The 19,569-nt window shown below is 53.0% G+C and overlaps 1 protein-coding gene across 1 annotated transcript in view; it reads left to right on the top strand.

Annotated features, from left to right (window-relative positions):
* Nucleotides 1–19,563, top strand: part of SELENOO (selenoprotein O) — a 20,140-nt gene extending 577 nt beyond the window's left edge. Inside the window, exons 2-10 of the mRNA XM_040233141.1 lie at nucleotides 7–311; nucleotides 10,845–11,048; nucleotides 11,785–11,965; nucleotides 13,109–13,239; nucleotides 13,563–13,843; nucleotides 17,850–18,000; nucleotides 18,613–18,798; nucleotides 18,890–19,046; nucleotides 19,143–19,563. Of these exons, the coding sequence (XP_040089075.1) occupies nucleotides 7–311; nucleotides 10,845–11,048; nucleotides 11,785–11,965; nucleotides 13,109–13,239; nucleotides 13,563–13,843; nucleotides 17,850–18,000; nucleotides 18,613–18,798; nucleotides 18,890–19,046; nucleotides 19,143–19,307 (1,761 nt within the window). The 3' untranslated portion in view covers nucleotides 19,308–19,563. The remainder of the gene's footprint in view (nucleotides 1–6; nucleotides 312–10,844; nucleotides 11,049–11,784; nucleotides 11,966–13,108; nucleotides 13,240–13,562; nucleotides 13,844–17,849; nucleotides 18,001–18,612; nucleotides 18,799–18,889; nucleotides 19,047–19,142) is intronic.
* Nucleotides 19,564–19,569: the final 6 nt, after the last annotated feature.

Raw genomic sequence — 19,569 nt, 5'->3', positions numbered from 1 at the left:
CCCGAGCCCCTGCAGCAGCCGCGCGTCGTGGCGCTGTCGGAGCCCGCGCTGGCGCTGCTGGGCCTGGACGCGCCGCCCGCCGCCGCCGCCGCCCGCGAGGCGCGCGAGGCCGAGGCCGCGCTCTTCTTCAGCGGCAACGCGCTGCTGCCGGGCGCCGAGCCCGCCGCGCACTGCTACTGCGGCCACCAGTTCGGCCAGTTCGCCGGGCAGCTGGGCGACGGCGCCGCCATGTACCTGGGCGAGGTGTGCACCGAGGCCGGCGAGCGCTGGGAGCTGCAGCTCAAGGGCGCGGGGCCCACGCCCTTCTCCAGGTGTGTTTCGGGGTGCGCCCGCGGGTGAGGCGTGTGGCCCGGGACCCTAGAGCGAGCTGGGCAGGCGCGCCCGGGCCGAGGCCCAAGGCCCGGGGCCGGGCCGAAAGGCCAGGAGCTGTGCGCGGCTCCTGGCCGCCCCCGAGCGCCCCCGCGCCCCCGTCTGGCACGGTGCGGCCCTGCGGCCTTTTGGGTCGGGCTGAGCGTCTGATCCCGCCGCGCTGGCCGCTGCCCGTGCCCTGTTCTGATAAACGACCCACGGACTTCGGAGCCAGTTCTGCGCGTGACACGCTCGTGTTTCCCGCGTGCCCCGCGGGGCTGCCAGCGCTCCGGCGCTCAAGGCTTCGTCTCAATGCTGACCGGGCCGTCGGCTTGCCTCCCACACACTTGGCACCGCGGATGCCTACTTACTCCGAGCACTTGGGGCCAGCCCTGTTCTGAGGGCGCAGTGAGGTGGGCGCTGTCCGTGCTCCTCCGGGGGCTCGTGCTGCCGGCCTGGGTCCAGATCCCTACCCAGCAGGGTGCCCAGCTGTCCCGCCTCTGCTGTATGCCCGCGACTGACAGTCTGTTCTGCTCTTTAACACAAAAAAGTTCATATCCGTCGCCCATACTGTTAAATGCCTGTTGAATGGCCAGAAGAATTACACCTAACTTGGAGTTTTATGTTCAAAGACATTCTGAAGGTGTGGCTGTTGTCTGGCCCCTCCCACGAGCTCTCGCCGCCCCTCTGTCCAGGTACTGAACCCGCCCCCCACCCCCACTTCTGTAGCAGCTCCACCTCACAGCCTAGTCTTCAAACCTTTCTGTGTCTGAGACGTCCTAAGTTCAGCCTGGCACCCCCACCACGGTCCTGGAACAACCTGCTCAGAGTTGTCTGCACCTTCGGTCACGTGTAAACGGTCACACTGGGGCTTGCACACTGTATAAGCATCTTCCAACTTCCTGTGTTCATTTTGCCTATTTGTTTTTGTTATAAAAACATTTTTTTGAGAGTAACATGCTGCTGGAAGTTGCTTTTAATGTTTGAAGACTTGAGTTGTAAGTCAGTGTTTCCAGACCTGAAGTCCTTTAAAAGAAAGGGGCTGTCTGACTGTTCACAGACTTGTGCCCACCTACCAGCCCCAGCGTTTCCTGGGGTCCCCAGCCTCAACAACACTTGAGGCTGCCATCTGAAGTGGTGTGAGTGGGTTAGGCCAGCAGCTGCTGGCGTCCCCAGGTGTGAGGTGGGGCTGGAGGGACGGGTGGCTTCTTGCCTTTGCCTCCGTGGGGGCTGGGGTTTCAGGACGGCAGGGGCAGCAGTGCTTGCCGTGTGTCCCTCTCTGTGGGGCAGGGTTAGGGAAGGCCCTGTCCCCTTGCTGTGTGATCATTATACGGTTCTGGTTTCTGCTTTGGGCACCTTGCCCTGGGCAAGGACGTAGCCTGTCTGTTTTCTGGATCATTTCTTACCAGATCCACAAGTAGCTTGAACAGTGCTGGATTCCTGCTGAACAGGCCAGGGCAGGGGTGGCGTGACATTTGAGGACAGATTACAGACCACGGGGGGGTGAGTGGAATGCAGGTGAGTCTCACCGACCAGAGGCAGGTGCGGTCAGCCTGCAGACAGCCTTGGGGTGACCGTCAGGCCTGGTTTCCAGAGGTGTCAGTCGCACCTGAAATAAGCTCCTCCTGGGTGAGGGTGAGGCAGGAGGCCGAAGTGGCCCCCACGCCGTGTGGAGGCCCACGGAGGTGTCTGCTGACCCCTGGTCCCACTCTAGGCGCATGCCCCGGCACCTCAGACTCATACTGGCCTCTTCCCTGCAGAGGACGTGGGTAGAGGCGCATCCCAGGCACCTTCATGCACCGTGTTTGTCCTTTGGCGGGTGAGACAGAAGTGAGCCCAGAGTTTTTTTTCCTAGAGAAGTTTCTAAGTGCCTTCCCGCTGGGGGAGTGCTTGGACGCTTCTGTGCCCTGGGCCAGGCCAGGGCACCAGGCCCAACTCTGAAGGGCAGAGATCCAAACTCACTTTGTTGTGGTTGCTTGCTGGGTGGGGGCTCTTGGAGGTCAAGGTGTCCAGCCCCCTTGCCTTACAAGGAGGGCCAAGAACCTGGCTCATGCAGGCCGGCTCATGCACTGCTGTGACTTTCCTGTAATTTAAAAAAACACAGAGTAAGAAACCTTGGATATCGTCACTCCATTCTAACGGGTGAAAAGCTGAACACACTGAAAAATCAACAGGTCTTCTTAGATTTGCAAGAAAAGGGAGGTCAGAGGGCAAATCGCTGCCCACCCCCGACCCCGCCCCGACTGGAGAGACTGACAGGCAAAGCCAGAGAATTGTGCATCAGCAGAGCAGGAGTCTCCAGGAACACTTGCCCTGCAAGTGATGATTTGCTGGAGGCTGAGTGCGGACAAGCCAGTTAAAACCCCAAGGGCCCCAGTCACAAGGGGCCCCTGCGCTTCGCTGAGTTTTGTCTCCTGGAGCTCCACTAGGTCCTCACAGTGAATGCTGGTGGAAAATCCCTTTGTGCTTCTGGCAGGAGTGGGGAAATGGAGCCGTGTGAAGTTCACAGGAGCACCGTGTTCTTAGCAAGCCTGCCCTCAGGGGGAGCTAATTAACCCGAGGCTGACCTGCTGGGGTCTTCTCAGAGCCTGACTGACCTGGGGAAGGGGAAGGGCCCGGCTCCAGCCTCTGGCGGAGGGGAGGCTGAACAGCGCATGTGGATGTTCTCAGCCCAGAGGCCCAGCTTCACTGCCACCACCACATCACAGAGGCCAGCTTATAGCTCTTCTGTTTGCCCCAAACATCATGCCTGGCTATCAAGAAAAAATTATAAAACATACTGAAAGGCAGAAAACACAGTTGGAAGCGACAGGGCCAGCATCAGAATTAGCCTCAGACATGGCAGAGGTGTTGGAACTATCAGGCCAAAGACTTGACATAACTGTGATTAATATGTCAAAGGCTCTAATGGACAAAGTAGGCAGCGTGCAAGAACAGATGGGCAATGTGAGCAGCGAGATGGAAGTTCTGAGAAAGACCAGAAGGAAGTGCTAGAGATTTCTAGTAAAAACACTAACAAAAATGAAGCATGCCTCTGATGGACATATTACGAGACTGGACACAGATGAGGAAAAGTCTCTGAGCTTGAGGATATCTCAGGAGAAACCTACAAAGATGCAAAGGAAAACCTGAAAAAGCCCAAACACTGTTGCAAGAACTGCAGGGCAGCAAACGAGGCAGGTAGCATGCAGTAGGATGCCAGGAGAGAAAAAGGGGACGGAAGACACACTTGCTGCGGTGACTGAGAATTTCCCCAAATTAATACCAGGTACCAAACAGATGCAAGAAGCTCAGCATACACCAAGATAAATGTCTACCTGACCCCCCTACAAAAAAAAAAAAAAAAACTACACCTAAGCTTTATAATTTTCAAACTACAGAAAAGCAAAAATAAAGGGAAAAAGTGAAAAAAGCTGGAGGAAGGACACACTTCACGCACAGAGGAGCAGAGATTGGAATGACAGCGGACCTCTCAAAAGCCCGGCGAGCAAAAGAAAGTGGAGCAAGGGGAAAAATTCACCCACCTAGGATTCTGTGCCCCGTGAAATGGTCCTTTAGCAGTGAAGGAGACAGACTACCTCAAACAAAAGTTGAGGGAAATTGTTACCATTAGATCTGTTTTGCAAAAAAATGTTGAAAGATGTAGAGAATGAAAATGAGACAGGTCAGGAACTTGAATCAACATAATCAAAGCAAGAGCACAGGAGAAGGCAGTGAATGTAGAATACAAGCTTTACTTTTCGTCTTAACTGATACAACAGGTAATAGTTTCAAATAGTGGAAACAATGCGTTTGATCATATGTAAGTGAAATTAATGACCCCAGATGGAATAAGGGATGGGAGGAAGAGGTAGGGATTCTCTCTGTTGTTATGAAGTGCTCATGCTCCCTCTGCAGTAGTACAGTGGTCCTGGAAAGTACGAGTTGGATTAGTTGTGAATGTGTATTACAAACTCCAGGGCAACCGTTTTTCAAAGAGGAAGAAAACAAAACACAAAAAAGTATTACTGATATGCCAGGAGAGAACTAGTGAAAAAGGAGAAAATACAATCACAAAATGCTCAATTAAAACCACAAAAGATGGGGTGGGGGGTGGGAAGGAGGAAGGAAGGAAAAAAAAAGGAAAAGAGTGAAAGGAAAACACTCTGGCCTAAACATTTTGATTGAAATGCACTAATTAAAACACAAGATACTATCAAAAGAATTTTTAAAAAGTCTTATATGTTGTCCATAAGAAATCCACTTTAAATATGAAAACCTGTAGGTTAAAAGTAAATGGATACTAGTGTACCATGCTAACACTAACCCAAAAACAAGCAGGCGTAGCCATATTGATTCCAGAAAGAGTGAGCTTTGGAGTAAGGAAAGTCACTAGGGATAAAGAGGGGCCAGCATGGCAGGACAAGTCCTTAAGGTGAGTGAGTGAAAGGCGCTCCGTCGTGTCAGACTCTTCGTGAGCCCACGGACAGTACAGTCCATGGACTTCTCCAGGCCAGAGTACTGGAGTGGGGAGCCTTTCCCTTCTCCAGCAGATCTTCCTGACCCAGGGATCAAACCAAGGTCTCCTGCATTGCAGGCGGATTCTTTATCAATTGAGCCATCAGGGAAGCCCGTCCTTAAGGTATATGTGTCAAACAGCAGCATCAGAGTACCATTTGGCAGAAACTGACAGCTTCAGAGAGGCATAGAGGAACCCACTATCATAGCTGAGACTTCAACACCCCTCTATCAGAAGTGGACAGAGCCAACAGGCAGAAAATTGATAAGGACACTTTTGAGCTCAATTGACATCATCGGTTAACTGGATATAATGAACATCTAGGCCTACTTCATTTAACAACAGAACACATATTCTTCTCAGGCCCACATGGAACATTTATCCAGATAAACCACATTCTAAGCCATAAAACACACCTAAACAAATTTTTTAAAATAGAAATTATACAGTGTCTGTTCTCAGTCCACAACGGAATCAAACTAGATATCAATAACAGATCACTGCTGCTGCTAACTCGCTTCAGTTATGTCCAACTCTGTGCGACCCCATAGACGGTAGCCCACCAGGCTCCCCCATCCCTGGGATTCTCCAGGAAAGAACACTGGAGTGGGTTGCCATTTCCTTCTCCAATGCATGAAAGTGAAAAGTGAAAGTGAAGTTGCTCAGTCGTGTCTGACTCTTGGCGACCCCATGGACTGCTGCCCACCAGGCTCCTCCGTCCATGGGATTTTCCAGGCGAGAGCACTGGAGTGGGTTGTCATTGCCTTCTCCCAACAGATCACTTGAAACCCCCAAATTCTTGGAGATTATGCAACATACTTCTAAATAATGCATGTCAGTTGCTTCCGTCATGTGTGACTCTTTCCAGCTCCAGGGCCTGCGGCCCCCCAGGCTCCTCTGTGGACTCTTCCAGGAGAGAACACTGGAATGGGTAGCCATTCCCTTCTCCAGAGGCTCTTCCCAACCCAGGGATCGAAGCTGAGTCTCCAGCATTGCAGGCAGATTCTTTACCATCTGAGCCACCATCCCAAGAGAAATTTTTAAATGTTTTGAACTAAATGAAAGTAAAAATATCAAATGTGTGGGGTACAGTGAAAGCAGAGCTTTTATGTTTATAGCAGTGAGTGAGTGCATATGTTAGTAAAGAAAAGAGATCTAAAACCAATATTTAAGTGTCCACCTAGGAAACCACAAAGAAAAGAGCAAATCCAATCCAAAGTAAGCAAAAAAATAACCATTGTGTGTGTTGGTGGTATTGTGGTAAGCATAGCTGCTTTCCAAAGTAAACAAAAAATAAAAAGAATGAGCAGAAATCAGTGAAATTGAAATAGGAAATAAATAGAGGAGAAATCAGTGAAATCAGAAGCTTTCTCTTTGAAAATATCTGTAAAATCAATAAGCCTCTAGCCAGGCTAACTGGGAAAGAAAGTTAGGACGCAATTACAAATACCAGGAATCAAAAAGGGAAGATCACACAATTCGTATAGACAGTAAAAGGAAATTAAAAGACTTTGAACAGTACTATGTTCACAAATTTGCTAGCCTAGATGAAAAGGACCAATTCCCTGAAAGGCAAAATTTGCCAAAACTCACAAGAAAAAATAGACCATCTGAATAGGCCTATATATATTAAAGAGATTGAATCAATTAGTAGGCTTCCAAAACAGAAAGCATCGGGCCCAGATAAGTTTGCTGGTGAATTCTACCAAACATTTAAGGACAAAATTATGCCACTCTTTTCAGAGAATGGAAGCAGAGGAACTAATCCCTGACTCATTCTGAGTCCAGCATTGCCCTGATACCAGATCTAGATAAAGGCAATACAAGAAAACTATAGACCAAAATCCCTCATGAACACAGACAAAGAATTCCTCAACAAAACATTAGCAGATAAAATTCAACAATGTATGAAAAGAATTATACATCACCACCAAAGGGATTTATTCCAAGTATGCAGGGCTCGTTCAACATGCAAAAATCAGTCAGTGTGATCCAGCAGATCCACAGGCTAAAGAAGGAAAATCATATATTAGTTGAAGCAGAAAAGGCATTTGACAGACTCTAACACTCTTCATGATAAATCAGAAATAGAGAGGAACTTCCTCAACTCTATTAGAGTTTCTACAGAAAACCTATAGCTAAATTGTCATCATGAGAAAACCTATAGCTACTTCATCATGAGAACCTCAGAGCTTTCCCACTAAGATCATAAACAAGGCAAGGATGTTCCATCTCACCACTGCTTCTCAGCAGCCCTGGAGGTCCTCGCTAATGCAACAAGGTAAGAAAATCAAAGGCATACACATTGAGATGGAAGAAATAAAAAACTGTCTTTGTTTGCAAATGGACATCTATGTAGAAAATCTCAAAGAATGGACCAAAATGAGCTCAGAGCAGTTAGTGGAATTTGAAATTAAAAACACTGGTTACATTAGCTTTGCTGAAAATGAAATACTTAGGTGTGAATCTAACAAAAGACCTCTATGAGGAAAACTACAAGGCTGATGAAAAAATAAATAACTAAGTCAGAGTAAAGATGCTCCGTGTTCACGGATAGGAAGACTTAATATTGCCAAGATGTCGGTTCTTCCCAACTCAGTCTGTAGAGTCAGTGCAACCCCAGTTGAAGTCTCAGCAAGTTATCTTGTAGAAATTGACAAAATGATTCTAAAATTTTTATCAAGAGGCAGAAAACCCAGAATACCTCAGTATTGAGGGAGACGAACAAAGTCAGGACTGGCAGCGCCCCCACTTCAAGACTGACTGTAAAGCTGTGGTAATCAAGAGGGTGTGGTTTTGCCCAAAGAATGGATAGATCAGTGGAACAGAGCAGAGAGCCCAGAAATAGACCTGCATAAACATGGGTCTTTGACAAAGGGGCAAAGGCAATCCGATGGAGCAATGATAGTATTTTCAACAGATTTTACTGGAACAACTTTCCAATCCCAAAGAAAGGCAATGCCGAAGAATGCTCAAATTACCGCACAATTGCACTCATCTCACACGCTAGTAAAGTAATGCTCAAAATTCTTCGAGCCAGGCTTCAGCAATACGTGAACCGTGAACTTCTAGATGTTCCAGCTGGTTTTAGAAAAGGCAGAGGAACCAAAGATCAAATTGCCAACATCTGCTGGATCATGGAAAAAGCAAGTTCCAGAAAAACATCTATTTCTGCTTTATTGACTATGCCAAAGCCTTTGACTGTGTGGATCACAATAAACTGTGGAAAATTCTGAAAGAGATGGCAATACCAGACCACCTGACCTGCCTCTTGAGAAATCTGTATGCAGGTCAGGAAGCAACAGTTAGAACTGGACATGGAACAACAGATTGGTTCCAAATAGGAAAAGGAGTACGTCAAGGCTGTATATTGTCACCCTGCTTATTTAACTTCTATGCAGAGTACATCATGAGAAACGCTGGACTGGAAGAAACACAAGCTGGAATCAAGATTGCCGGGAGAAATATCAATAACCTCAGATATGCAGATGCCACCACCCTTATGGCAGAAAGTGAAGAGGAGCTAAAAAGCCTCTTGATGAAAGTGAAAGAGGAGAATGAAAAAGTTGGCTTAAAGCTCAACATTCAGAAAACTAAGATCGTGGCATCTGGTCCCATCACTTCATGGCAAATAGATGGAGAAACAGTGTCAGACTTTCTTTTTCTGGGCTCCAAAATCACTGCAGATGGTGACTGCCATGAAGTTAAAAGACGCTTACTCCTTGGAAGGAAAGTTATGACCAACCTAGACAGCATATTAAAAAACAAACGTTACGTTGTCAACAAAGGTCCATCTAGTCGAGGCTGTGGTTTTTCCAGTGGTCATGTATGGATGTAAGAGTTGGACTATAAAGAAAGCTGAGCGCCGAAGAATTGATGCTTTTGAACTGTGGTGTTGGAGAAGACTCTTGAGAGTCCCTAGGACTGCAAGGAGATCCAACCAGTCCATCCTAAAGGAGATGAGTCCTGGGTGTTCATTGGAAGGACTGATTCTGAAGCTGAAACTCCAGTACTTTGGCCACCACCTGATGCGAAGAGCTGACTCATTTGAAAAGACCCTGATGCTGGGTAAGATTGAGGGCAGGAGGAGAAGGGGACGACAGAGGATGAGATGGTTGGATGGCATCACCGATTCAATGGACATGGGTTTGGGTGAACTCTAGGAGTTGGTGATGGACAGGGAGGCCTGGCGTGCTGTGGTCCATGGGGTTGCAAAGAGTCAGACACAACTGAGCGACTGAACTGAACTGGAACAACTGGAAGTCCACATTTTAAAAAAAGAGAATCTAGAGACAGACTGACGCCCTTTACAAAAATTAACTGAGAATGGATGGCAGACCTGCACACAAAATGCAAACCTGTGAAACTCCTAGAAGATAAAGCAGAGTCTGAATGACCTCAGGTATGGAAATGGCTTTTTAGATACAACACAGAAGACAGGATCTATGAAAGAAACGATAGGCTGGCCTTTATTAAATGTAAAACTTCTGTGAAAGTGTCAGGAGAACGGCAAGCCACAGACTGGGAGAAAATCTCTGCCGAAGACACGTCTGATGAATGTCTATCATCCAAAACATACAAAGAACTCTTAAAACTCAACAATAAGAAAACAAACTTATTTTAAAATGGGGCAAAGACTTTGTTAGACACCTCCCCAAAGAAGAGACAGAGATGGCATCTAAGCACGTGGAAAGATCTTTCGCATCATGTGTCATCAGGAAAACGCAAATTAAAACAGTGAGACAGCACTACGCCCGGGAGAACGGCCAAGTCCCAGGACACTGACAACACAAAATGCTAGCAAGGGCCTGGAGCAACAAGAAAGCACACCGTGGCTTCTGGGAGTGCAGAATGGGCCGGCCGCTTGGGGAGACTGGTGCTCTTACCAAGCCAAGTCTGTTGTCACCGTACGATCCAGCAATCACACGGCTTAGTATTTACCCAAAGGAGTTAAAAACGTGTCCACGTGGAACTCTGTATACGGATGTTCACAGCAACTGTATGCCTAACTGCCAAAACTCGGAAGCCACCAAGATGTCCTTCAAGGTGAAGAGATCGAACAGATGATGGAATATTATTCAGCAAAAGAATAGAAAGAAAAGAAAGAAGCCATCAAGCCATTAAGGAACAGGTTTGAAGCTTGCGTGCATATCAGTAAGTGAGGAAAGTCAGTCTGAGAAGGTCACGCAGTATGATTCCAAGTCTGTGACACTATGACATTCTGGAAAAGGCAACTCTGGAGACAGTAAAACGACCAGGGGTTGGGGGCTGAGAGATGGCTCGGTGGAGGACAGAGGACTTTGGGCAGTGAAACTTCTCTGTGTGACCCCTGTAGTCACGGTGGGTCCCTGTCTGGGCAGTTGTCCAGACCCACAGCATGGGCAACACCAAGGGGGACCCCTGATGTAAACATGGGCTCTGGGGGTGGTGACGTCAGTGTGGGTTCACTGACTGATGGATGTCCTGTCTGGGAGGAGTGTTGATGCTGGGGGATATATGAGAAACCTCTGTGTTCTGATCGGTTTTGCTGAGAGCGTAACACTGCCTAGGAAAATAAAGTCTATTTAAAACCATGATTATGTCAGTTTAGGATAAGAAGAGAACGTCGGAGTCATTCCAAGCTGCCCCAAGTGGACCGGGGTCCTCCCTGCACTGCAGACGGTGCTGTGTCTGTGTTGTTGCGCTTTTTACAAAGTAAACCCTTAGACACAGAACTGCAGAGTTACGAGTGTGCGTGTGACTCAGGCAGCGGCTCTCCCTGTCTCAGTGTGGACTCGGCTCCCACAGCAGGCCGGGCACCCATGCTGTGGGTCTAGACCTGCAGGACGTTAGGGGCATAGCATCTGGGGTCATTCAAAACAGACTCGCTCCATGGTGCTGTCAGAGCTGCTCCTGGGCTGGTTTTAAGGAGCTGGTAGCGGCTTTCCTCCTGTCCCTTCGGCCTGCAGCTGCGCCTGTGTTGCCGGCGCCCGGCAGTGACCTCTGTGCTTGACCTCAGACAGGCGGACGGCCGCAAGGTGCTGCGCTCCAGCATCCGCGAGTTCCTGTGCAGCGAGGCCATGTTCCACCTGGGCATCCCCACCACGCGGGCTGGCTCCTGCGTCTCATCTCAGTCCACTGTCGTGCGTGACGCCTTCTACGACGGGAACCCGCGGCCCGAGCCGTGTGCCGTGGTGCTGCGCCTGGCCCCCACGTTCCTCAGGTAAGACCCGCGCACTCACGTCCCCAGGCCAGGGGCTGGGCAGCGAGCCCAGAGCCACGACCTGGTCTGTGACCAGGGGCTGCGTCAGGCGCGGGGAATGCGGCCTCACCCGCGTGGCTGGACGAGCGCCCGTGACGCCCAGCACTCCCGCTCCCGGGGCCCCGTCTGCCGAGTGGAGGCCTCCTGCTGCTGGGGCCTGTGCGTCCTCGCAGTCACCAAGCTGCCTGGAATCAAGTGCTCGGTACCAGCCGACCCCATGGCTCGGCCGTCTCTGGCTTCGCCTTTGTCTCTGGGGTGGAGGTGCTGGGCCCCCAGGGCCAGACCAGATGGTCTGCTGAGGGCCGGTCTGTGTCTCGTAGGTGGTCGGGCAGCACTGCTGGCCTCCACCCACAAACTGCTGGTAGTCGGCCCATGTGACCAGCAAACCTGGCTTTGGACGTTGCCCTGCCCCCTGGGGGTGTAGCTGCCCCACTGCCGACCCCAGCTCACCCCAGTGCAGGCCTCCCCCCTCCGTGAGGCAGCACGGATCCCCTCATCCCCGCAGGGCGGCCGTGGCTGTCCCGCCCCACGTGCCCTGGGAGGCGCCCTGTACCAGCCTGTGTCCCTGGACATCAGCCGTGTCTGTATGGTTTGACCCCTGCCCTGGCCACGGGCGCTGGCAGCAGCCCCCTTCCCACCTCACTCAAGAGGGGAGGTGTCCTGTTTGACCTGTGATCAACGTGGGTCTCCCCTCCAGGTTCGGATCCTTCGAGATCTTCAAGTCCAGAGACGAGCACACGGGCCGGGCGGGCCCCAGCGTGGGGAGGGATGACATCCGACTGCAGATGCTCGACTACGTCATCGGCACCTTCTACCCTGAGATCCAGGCCTCTCACCCCGGAGACCACGTGCAGAGACACGCCGCCTTCTTCCGGGAGGTCAGTCGGGGCCGCCCCCAAGGGTGGGCGCTGGGTGTCCTGCCCTCTGAGTCCCCTCCTGTCCCAAACCCTCGTCACCACCCACTGGCTTGGCCCAGGGCTAGCTTCTCCGGTGCTGAGGGTCAGGGTCCTGGGACTGACCCCCATTTGAGCAGCCTCGAGGAGCCGTGCAGAGATCTGGGGGAGTCAGGGCTGGCGGGTGCTGGGTCTCCCGCCTGGGGCCTGTGCACACAGCCGCCCCCAGCACACACCCCTAAGCCTCTTGATTGGGGGACACGCTGACTGTCCTGGCTCAGGGCTGAATGCACCCCAGAACTCTCAAGCGTGGTCCTAGGGGCCGTGCAGGCGCTCCCGCAAGTGGGCACAGAGCAGCATGTTGGGCCCTGCCTGCACCCGGGGGCCATGTGCAGAGACACGTTGGGGCGGCCTGGCCCCTCCCCAGACCCTTCAGTCAGTGTCTTCCCATCTGTCACGCGGGCAGAGCCGGGAGGCTTGAGGCCCCGCTCACACCCAAGGTGGCAGCCTGAGCCTGGCCTCTTGGTCAGTGAAGCCAAGCGTGGTGCTGTCCAATGCAGACAGTGCCTGCGGCTTCAGAAGGCACACTGCGGGTGGGCTGCTCAGCGGGCCACAGGGCCGTCGGGTGCACCTGCAGCTCACAGGGCTCCCCCTGGCTGGGTGTGGGGCGGCAGGGCCGGCGCTGGTCCCTGGCTGCCCAGGTAGGCTGGTGGAGCCTCATCCCCTGCAGCCCCAGGTAAGGCTGGACCTGGGGCGGGTTTGCCTGATAATGTGGTGTCTTGCTTCCTTCTTTTGACATGGTCTTCGCACGTGGGGGCCTGTATCGTGAGAACGTCAGGGTTCCCTGATTTCTCTGGTTTGGGTAAAAGCCAGAATAGTGAGTATATGAGAGACGACGGACAGGGAGGCCTGAGAGACGATGGACAGGGAGGCCTGGTGTGCTGCAATTCATGGGGTCGCAAAGAGTCGGACGACTGAGCGACTGAACTTAAGAGGCGGTGGTGTGGGGGGGTTCCTTCTCACGTCCTCAGGTGTTCTTCCCAAGTCAGGGCGGGACGCTGGGCAGGCCCTGGGAGTCACGCGGAGGGGCCGGGCCCAGCGGGCGCAGCGGCGGCCATCCTGTTGCAGGTGACGCGGCGCACGGCCCGGCTGGTGGCTGAGTGGCAGTGTGTGGGCTTCTGCCACGGCGTGCTCAACACAGACAACATGAGCATCGTGGGGCTCACCATCGACTACGGGCCCTTCGGCTTCCTGGACAGGTGGGCGTCCCGCTGCCTGCCATCGGCCCCCGGGGAGCCACATATGCACGGGCATCACAGGCCCGCATGGCTGTTTTCATGAAGGTCCTGTTCAGTGTTTGATTCTTAGCAAGGCCTGGTCAGCTAGCCATTCCCAGAGCAGGAATCCCCCAGAGGGCTCTAGCACAGAAGCGTTTAACCAGCACCCTCCACTCTTGGGTAGAAAGTGGGCTGAAGGGGCAGGTGAGGCTGAAGGGCCCCGTGGGACAGGGCAGGACAGTGGTGTCCACCCGGGTCCCTCGGTGGGTCCCTTTAGGCACCACCCACTCTTGCCCGTGCGGCAGGTACGACCCTGATCACGTGTGCAACGCTTCCGACACCGCCGGGCGCTACTCGTACAGCAAGCAGCCCGAGGTGTGCAAGTGGAACCTGCAGAAGCTGGCCGAGGCCCTGGACCCCGCGCTGCCCCTCGAGCTGGCCGAGGCCATCCTGGCAGAGGAGTTCGACTCTGAGTTCGGCCGGCACTACCTGCAGAAGATGCGCCGGAAGCTGGGCCTCGTGCAGACGGAGCAGGAGGGGGATGGCGCCCTGGTGGCCCAGCTCCTGGAGACCATGCACCTGACCGGTGAGCGGGGGTGGCTTGCTCACGGGCTGCGGCTGTCTGGGTCCCCATCTCCCGTCCACTGGGACTGCCTTTGCAAGGCGTGTGTGACTTCCTGGCTGATCCGGCTCGGAGGCCCAGTGCTGCCCAACAGAAGTGGCCGGCCGGGCGCCCTTGGGGAAAGCAGCCTTCACGTGAGTGTGCCGTGAGCCACAGGCCAGCTCACACTGGCTCCGCTCAGTAGACCACACTCCCTCCTGCCCACTGCTGCGCGCTTTCACACTGTGCGCCAATCGAGGTGACCGCGCAGGCTTACTTCATTGTCCCTGTGCTGCCTCTGTTTAAACTGCTTTTCACAGCCTGGTGGCTGGACGTCCAGCCTCGGGGTGCCATCTGCTGGCTGCGTCCTCACAGGGCAAAGTGGGGAGCAGGAACACAGAGCCGCTAGAAGGGTTGCACCCTCGTACCTACCTCCCAAAGGCCCCGTCTCCAAACACCATCCCCCCGAGGTTGGGAGGGGACTCACAGACACCGCTTGCATGCTGGGGTAAACCCTGCATACTCAGTCCTTCTAGTATTTTGCTGAGGTTCCTTACGTCTGTACTTACAAGGGATACTGGTCTGTGACTTTCTTTTCTCATCGTACCTTTGTTTGGCTTTGGTATCAAGACAGTGCTGGTTTCATGAAATGAGTTAGAAAATGTTTCCTCCTGTTTTCTAGAAGAGTCTAAGGATTGGTGTTAACTCTTCTTTAAATGTTTGGTAGACTTCACCATGAAGCCCTCTTGTCCTGACATTTCATATGTCAGGAAGTTTACAATCTCTTTACTTGCTATGGGACTATTGAGATTTTCTTTTTCTTCCTGAGTCAGTTCTGGTAATTTATGTTTTTAGGAATCTGTTGTCTAAGTTATCTGAATTATTATTCACAGTGTCCTCTTAGTCTTTTATTTCAGTAATGATATCATCACTGTTACTTATTTTCTTCCTTTACTGCTTTCAGTTAGTCAGTTCAGTCATGTCCGACTCTTTGCTACCCCATGGACTGCAGCACGCCAGGCCTCCCTGTCCATCACCAACTCTCAAAGCTTGCTCAAATTCATAACCATTGAGTCAGTGATGCCATCCAACCGTCTCATCCTCTGTCGTCCCCTTCTCCTCCCGCCCCCAATCCCTCCCAGCATCAGGGGCTTTTCTGATGTGTCAGCTCTTCGCATCAGGTGGCCAAAGTATTGGAGCTTCAGCCTCAGCATCAGTCCCTCCAATGAATATTCAGGACTGATTTCCTTTAGGGTTGATTGGTTTGATCTCCTTGCAGTCTAAGGGAGTCTCAAGAGTTTTCTCCAACACCATAGTTCGAAAGCATCAATTCTTCAGCAGTCAGCCTTCTTTATGGTCCAACTCTCACATCCATACATGACCACTGGAAAAACCATAGCTTTGACTAGACGGACCTTTGTTGGCAAAGTAATACCTCTGCTTTTTAATATGCTGTCTAGGTTGGTCATAGCTTTTCTTCCCAGGAGCAAGCATTTTAATTTCATGGCTGCAATCACCATCTTCAGTGATTTCGGAGCCCCCAAAATGAAGTATCTCACTGTTTCCATTGTTTCCCCATCTATTTCCCATGAAGTGATGGAACCAGATGTCATGATCTTCATTTTCTGAATGTTGAGCTTTAAGCCAACTTTTTCACTCTCTTTCACTTTCATCAAGAGTCTCTTCAGTTCCTCTTTATTTTCTGACATAAGGGTGGTATCATCTGCATATCTGAGGTTATTGATATTTCTCCTGCCAATCTTGATTCCAGCTTGTGCTTCATCCAGCCCAGCGTTTCTCATGATGTACTCTGCACAGAAGTTAAATAAACAAGATGACAATATACAGCCTTGATGTACTCCTTTCCCAATTTGGAACCAGTCTGTTGTTCCTTGTCCAGTTCTAACTGTTGTTTCTTGACCTGCATACAGATTTCTCAGGAAGCAGGTCAGGTGGTCTGGTATCCCCATCTCTTTAAGAATTTTCCAGTTTCTTGTGATCCACACAGTCAGAAGTTTTGGTGTAGTCAATAAAGTCCATTTTCTATTGGTTTAGCTGAAACTTTGTCAGTTTTCCTGATCTTGGAGAGCCGATTGTGGTCTCACTCTCCCGCTTCGCTTCTCTAGTTACCTCTGCTTTCATCTTCCTGTTAAGTTTGTTCTTATTTGTTCTTTTCCTGGTTCCTTAGGTATAAGATTAGGCTACTGATTTGAAATGTTTTTACTGAGAAGTAGCTAATGTGTAGCATCTTACAAGTCTCAGGCGTGCAACATGAAACCATCACCACATACAGTTACATTTTTTTTCTGGTGGTAAGAGTGCTGTTCTTTTAGGCCAGACATATATAACTATAAACTTCCCTCTGAGCACTGCTGCTTTTGTTTCATACCTCCAAGTGTTTTCTCATTTCCCTTGTGATTTCTTTTTAGACCCAATAGTTGATTAATTTTAACATTGTTATTCAGTTGCTAAATTGTTTCTGACTCTTTGCAACCCCATGGACTGCAGCAAGCCAGGCTTCCCTATTCCAGTTTGCTCAAACTCAGGTCCATTGAGTCGATGGTAGCATCCAACCATCTCACCCTCTAATTTTCTTTCCATTTGTGACTTCTAGCTTCTTTCCATTGTGGTTGCAGAGTACACCAGTGTTCTCAGGGTACGAAGACTAATTTTAGGGCCCGACACCCGGCCTGTCCTGGAGAAGCTGCGAGCTTGGGTGGAAGGCTGGGTTTGGTGGTGTTTCCTTGTTGACCGTCTGTCCAGGGGTCAGCTGCTGATATCCCAGCTCCTACAAAACTGCTAGACTCTGCCCTTCAGTTGTATTTTGTTGTTGTTGTCCATTGGAGTACAGTTTCTCTAACATGGATTCAGGGACTTCCCCGGTGGTCCAGTGGTTAAGAATCTTTCTTCCAATGCAGGGGCATGGGTTTGATCCTTTGTTGGGAAGCTAAGGTCTCACGTGCTGCATGACAATTCAGCCCCTGCACATCTAGAGAAGCCCCACAAACCACAGGGAGGACCCAGCACAGCCAAAATATGTGCTTGCCCTTCAGTCTGTGAGTGCCTGCTCTGTGCGTGGGGCTCTCATTCGACTGCCGTCTCTTCTCGCTGAACTGACTCGCCCGAATCTCACGCTCCTCTTTGTCGAGTGCTCACAGAATGTCTGCTTCTCTGGTGTCAGCACAGCCACCCAGCTCTGTAGGTTACTATTCGTGTGGTGTGTTTCCTCCATCTTTTCACCTTCAGCTTAAGAGTCTTCAGTGTCTTCCTGTCATTGGATCGTGTTTTGTATCCATCCTGCTGGTCTTTGCTCTTTGAATAGTGACATTAATCCATTTACTTGGGCAGGGTCGGCGGAGGGGTCCTCTCAAGATCTTGGGTCCCCAGCCAGGGGTCGACCCCACGCCCCTGACAGTGAACGCACAGTGCTGACCACGGGGCCAGGGAGCGCCCGAGTCCATTCACTTTCAAAGGGGCTGCAGATGAGGGAGGATGCTGCTGCTTCACTGTGGCGTCTTGCACCGTTTTTGCCCCTTGTTTTCTGTCTCCACGCTTGTTTAGGTGGTTTTTTGTGTACACCATTCTGGTTCCCCACTCCTCTTCTGTCTGGTTTTGGCCATTTCCTTAGGGGTTATGGTGACACTGATGTAGCCAGCCAGGCCAAGGACAGCACGCGACACGCCTCATGTCCTCTGCTGGCTCAACCTTGCAGCTCCCAGAGCGTGCAGCGCTGAAGGCCCAGACAGCATTGGGGCCAGGGCTGGCCTCAGTGCCTGGACTGTTTATGCAGGTCACCAATGAGGAGACTGGGCTTGGAGGCCTTGGCTTGTCAGGTTCAGAGTGGGAACCAAGCTGGCAGCACAGAACAGGCTGGGGGTGGGGGGGTCAGGAACCCCTGGCCTGACGCCCAGCAGGGCTCCACACACGCGCCAGATGAACGCGTGTGCTCGTCTGGTGACGGGGCGGTGCCCTGAGCAGCTTTGTGTTCCAGGGGCTGACTTCACAAACTCCTTCCACCTGCTGAGCTCTTTCCCAGCTGCACCGGAGTCCCCAGACCTGGATGAGTTCCTGGCTGCGCTGACTGCACAGTGTGCCTCCCTGGAGGAGCTGAGGCTCGCCTTCCGACCCCAGATGGATCCCCGGTGCGTGCTTGGGTCTTGCTTCCCGGGAATTTGTTTCCAGAAAAGGGAGGAATATTTAGAATAAAGCCACGGGTGGTCAGACCCTGGCTTTGTAGCCCTGAGGCCCGCCAGTCAGAGGAAAGGACGCAATGCTGATGCTGGAATGGGGGCACAGGCAGCACAGGGTGAGGCATGGTGGCTTCTGCTCCAGGGAGGCTCCCCAGGAAGAGCCTGGGTGTGGCCCGCAGTCTCCAGCCCCCCAGGCTTTCCACACCATTGTGTCCTGCGGGTGGGGCCCACACTCAACCCATCGGGCTTGGTGCCCAGCAGGAATCTAGTGAGGCAGTGTGAGGGAGGCTGAGCTGGCAGGACCTGCTGAGCACAGAGCCAGGGTGACTGAGAAGGGGGTGTCAGGGGCTGCCCTGCCCCCCTCCCCAGGTGGAGCACCCAGCTGTGTTCTCCATGGGCGGGGTCAACATCAGGGGACGGGCCTGTCACGTGCAGGGGGTGCTGGTCACGTTCCCCCATCTGCCCCACCCACCGGAGCCAGGCTCCACCCTGGCGGGGCGAGCACAGCAGTGTGGCAGGCCGGGAGGGCCGGCCTGGGGCCCCTCACAAGCCCGCTCCGCGCAGGCAGCTGGCCATGATGCTCATGCTGGCGCAGTCAAACCCGCAGCTCCTGGCGCTCATCGGCACGCGGGCGAGCCTGGCTCGGGAGCTGGAGCGCGTGGAGCAGCAGTCGCGGCTAGAGCAGCTGAGCGAGGCCGAGCTGCACGGCAAGAACAGGAGCCGCTGGGCCGCGTGGCTCCACGACTACAGGTGCCCCCTGCCCTCCCCCCGGTGCCCCTCCCCCCCCAACCCCAACCCCAGCGCAGGCCGAGCTACGCGGCTGACGCCCAGTGGGTTGCAGGGCCCGGCTTGAGAAGGACTGGGAGGCCAGCAGTGACGTGGCCACCTGGCAGGCCGAGCGCACACGTGTCATGCGCGCCAACAACCCCAAGTACGTGCTGAGGAACTACATTGCACAGGGCGCCATTGAAGCTGCGGAGAGCGGTGACTTCTCGGAGGCAAGCGCCGCCTGCCCCCCCCAACCCCCCCGCGCTTCGCTGGTTGCCGAGGAGGCTGGTCCCCAACAGGCCCCCTCGCTCTCCACCCCGCTGCAGGTGCGGCGGGTGCTGAAGCTGCTGGAGACCCCTTACGGCGGGGAGTCAGAGGCTGCCGAGTCCGAGACGGCCGCGGAGACCGGCGGGGCAGCCGGCCGGCGGCGCTCCTACAGCAGCAAGCCCCCGCTCTGGGCGGCAGAGCTGTGCGTGACGTGATCCTCCTAACAGCCCTGGGGACTCCGCGCAGGAGACCCCGGGGCCGAGCCCTTGAGTCCACGAGGCGGCCCCCGCTCCCGTCTCTCCATGACGGCCGAGACGTCCAGTCAGGACCTGACCCGTCTCCACCCGACGCCGACTCGCCACCCCTGCCCCAGGCTCTGCTCCCCACGACAGGCCCTACACCTGCACCGCGCAGCCCCCACCCACCTGGCGGGGGTGGGGGTGGGCACGGCTCCCCAATAAACCGGCAGCCTCCTCAGTGGCCCCG

Source organism: Oryx dammah, unplaced genomic scaffold (assembly GCF_014754425.2).
Source record: "Oryx dammah isolate SB20612 unplaced genomic scaffold, SCBI_Odam_1.1 HiC_scaffold_29, whole genome shotgun sequence".
NCBI lineage: Eukaryota > Metazoa > Chordata > Mammalia > Artiodactyla > Bovidae > Oryx > Oryx dammah.
The sequence above is the reverse complement of the archived record's forward strand: the minus strand, read 5'-3'. Positions and strand labels throughout refer to the sequence as shown.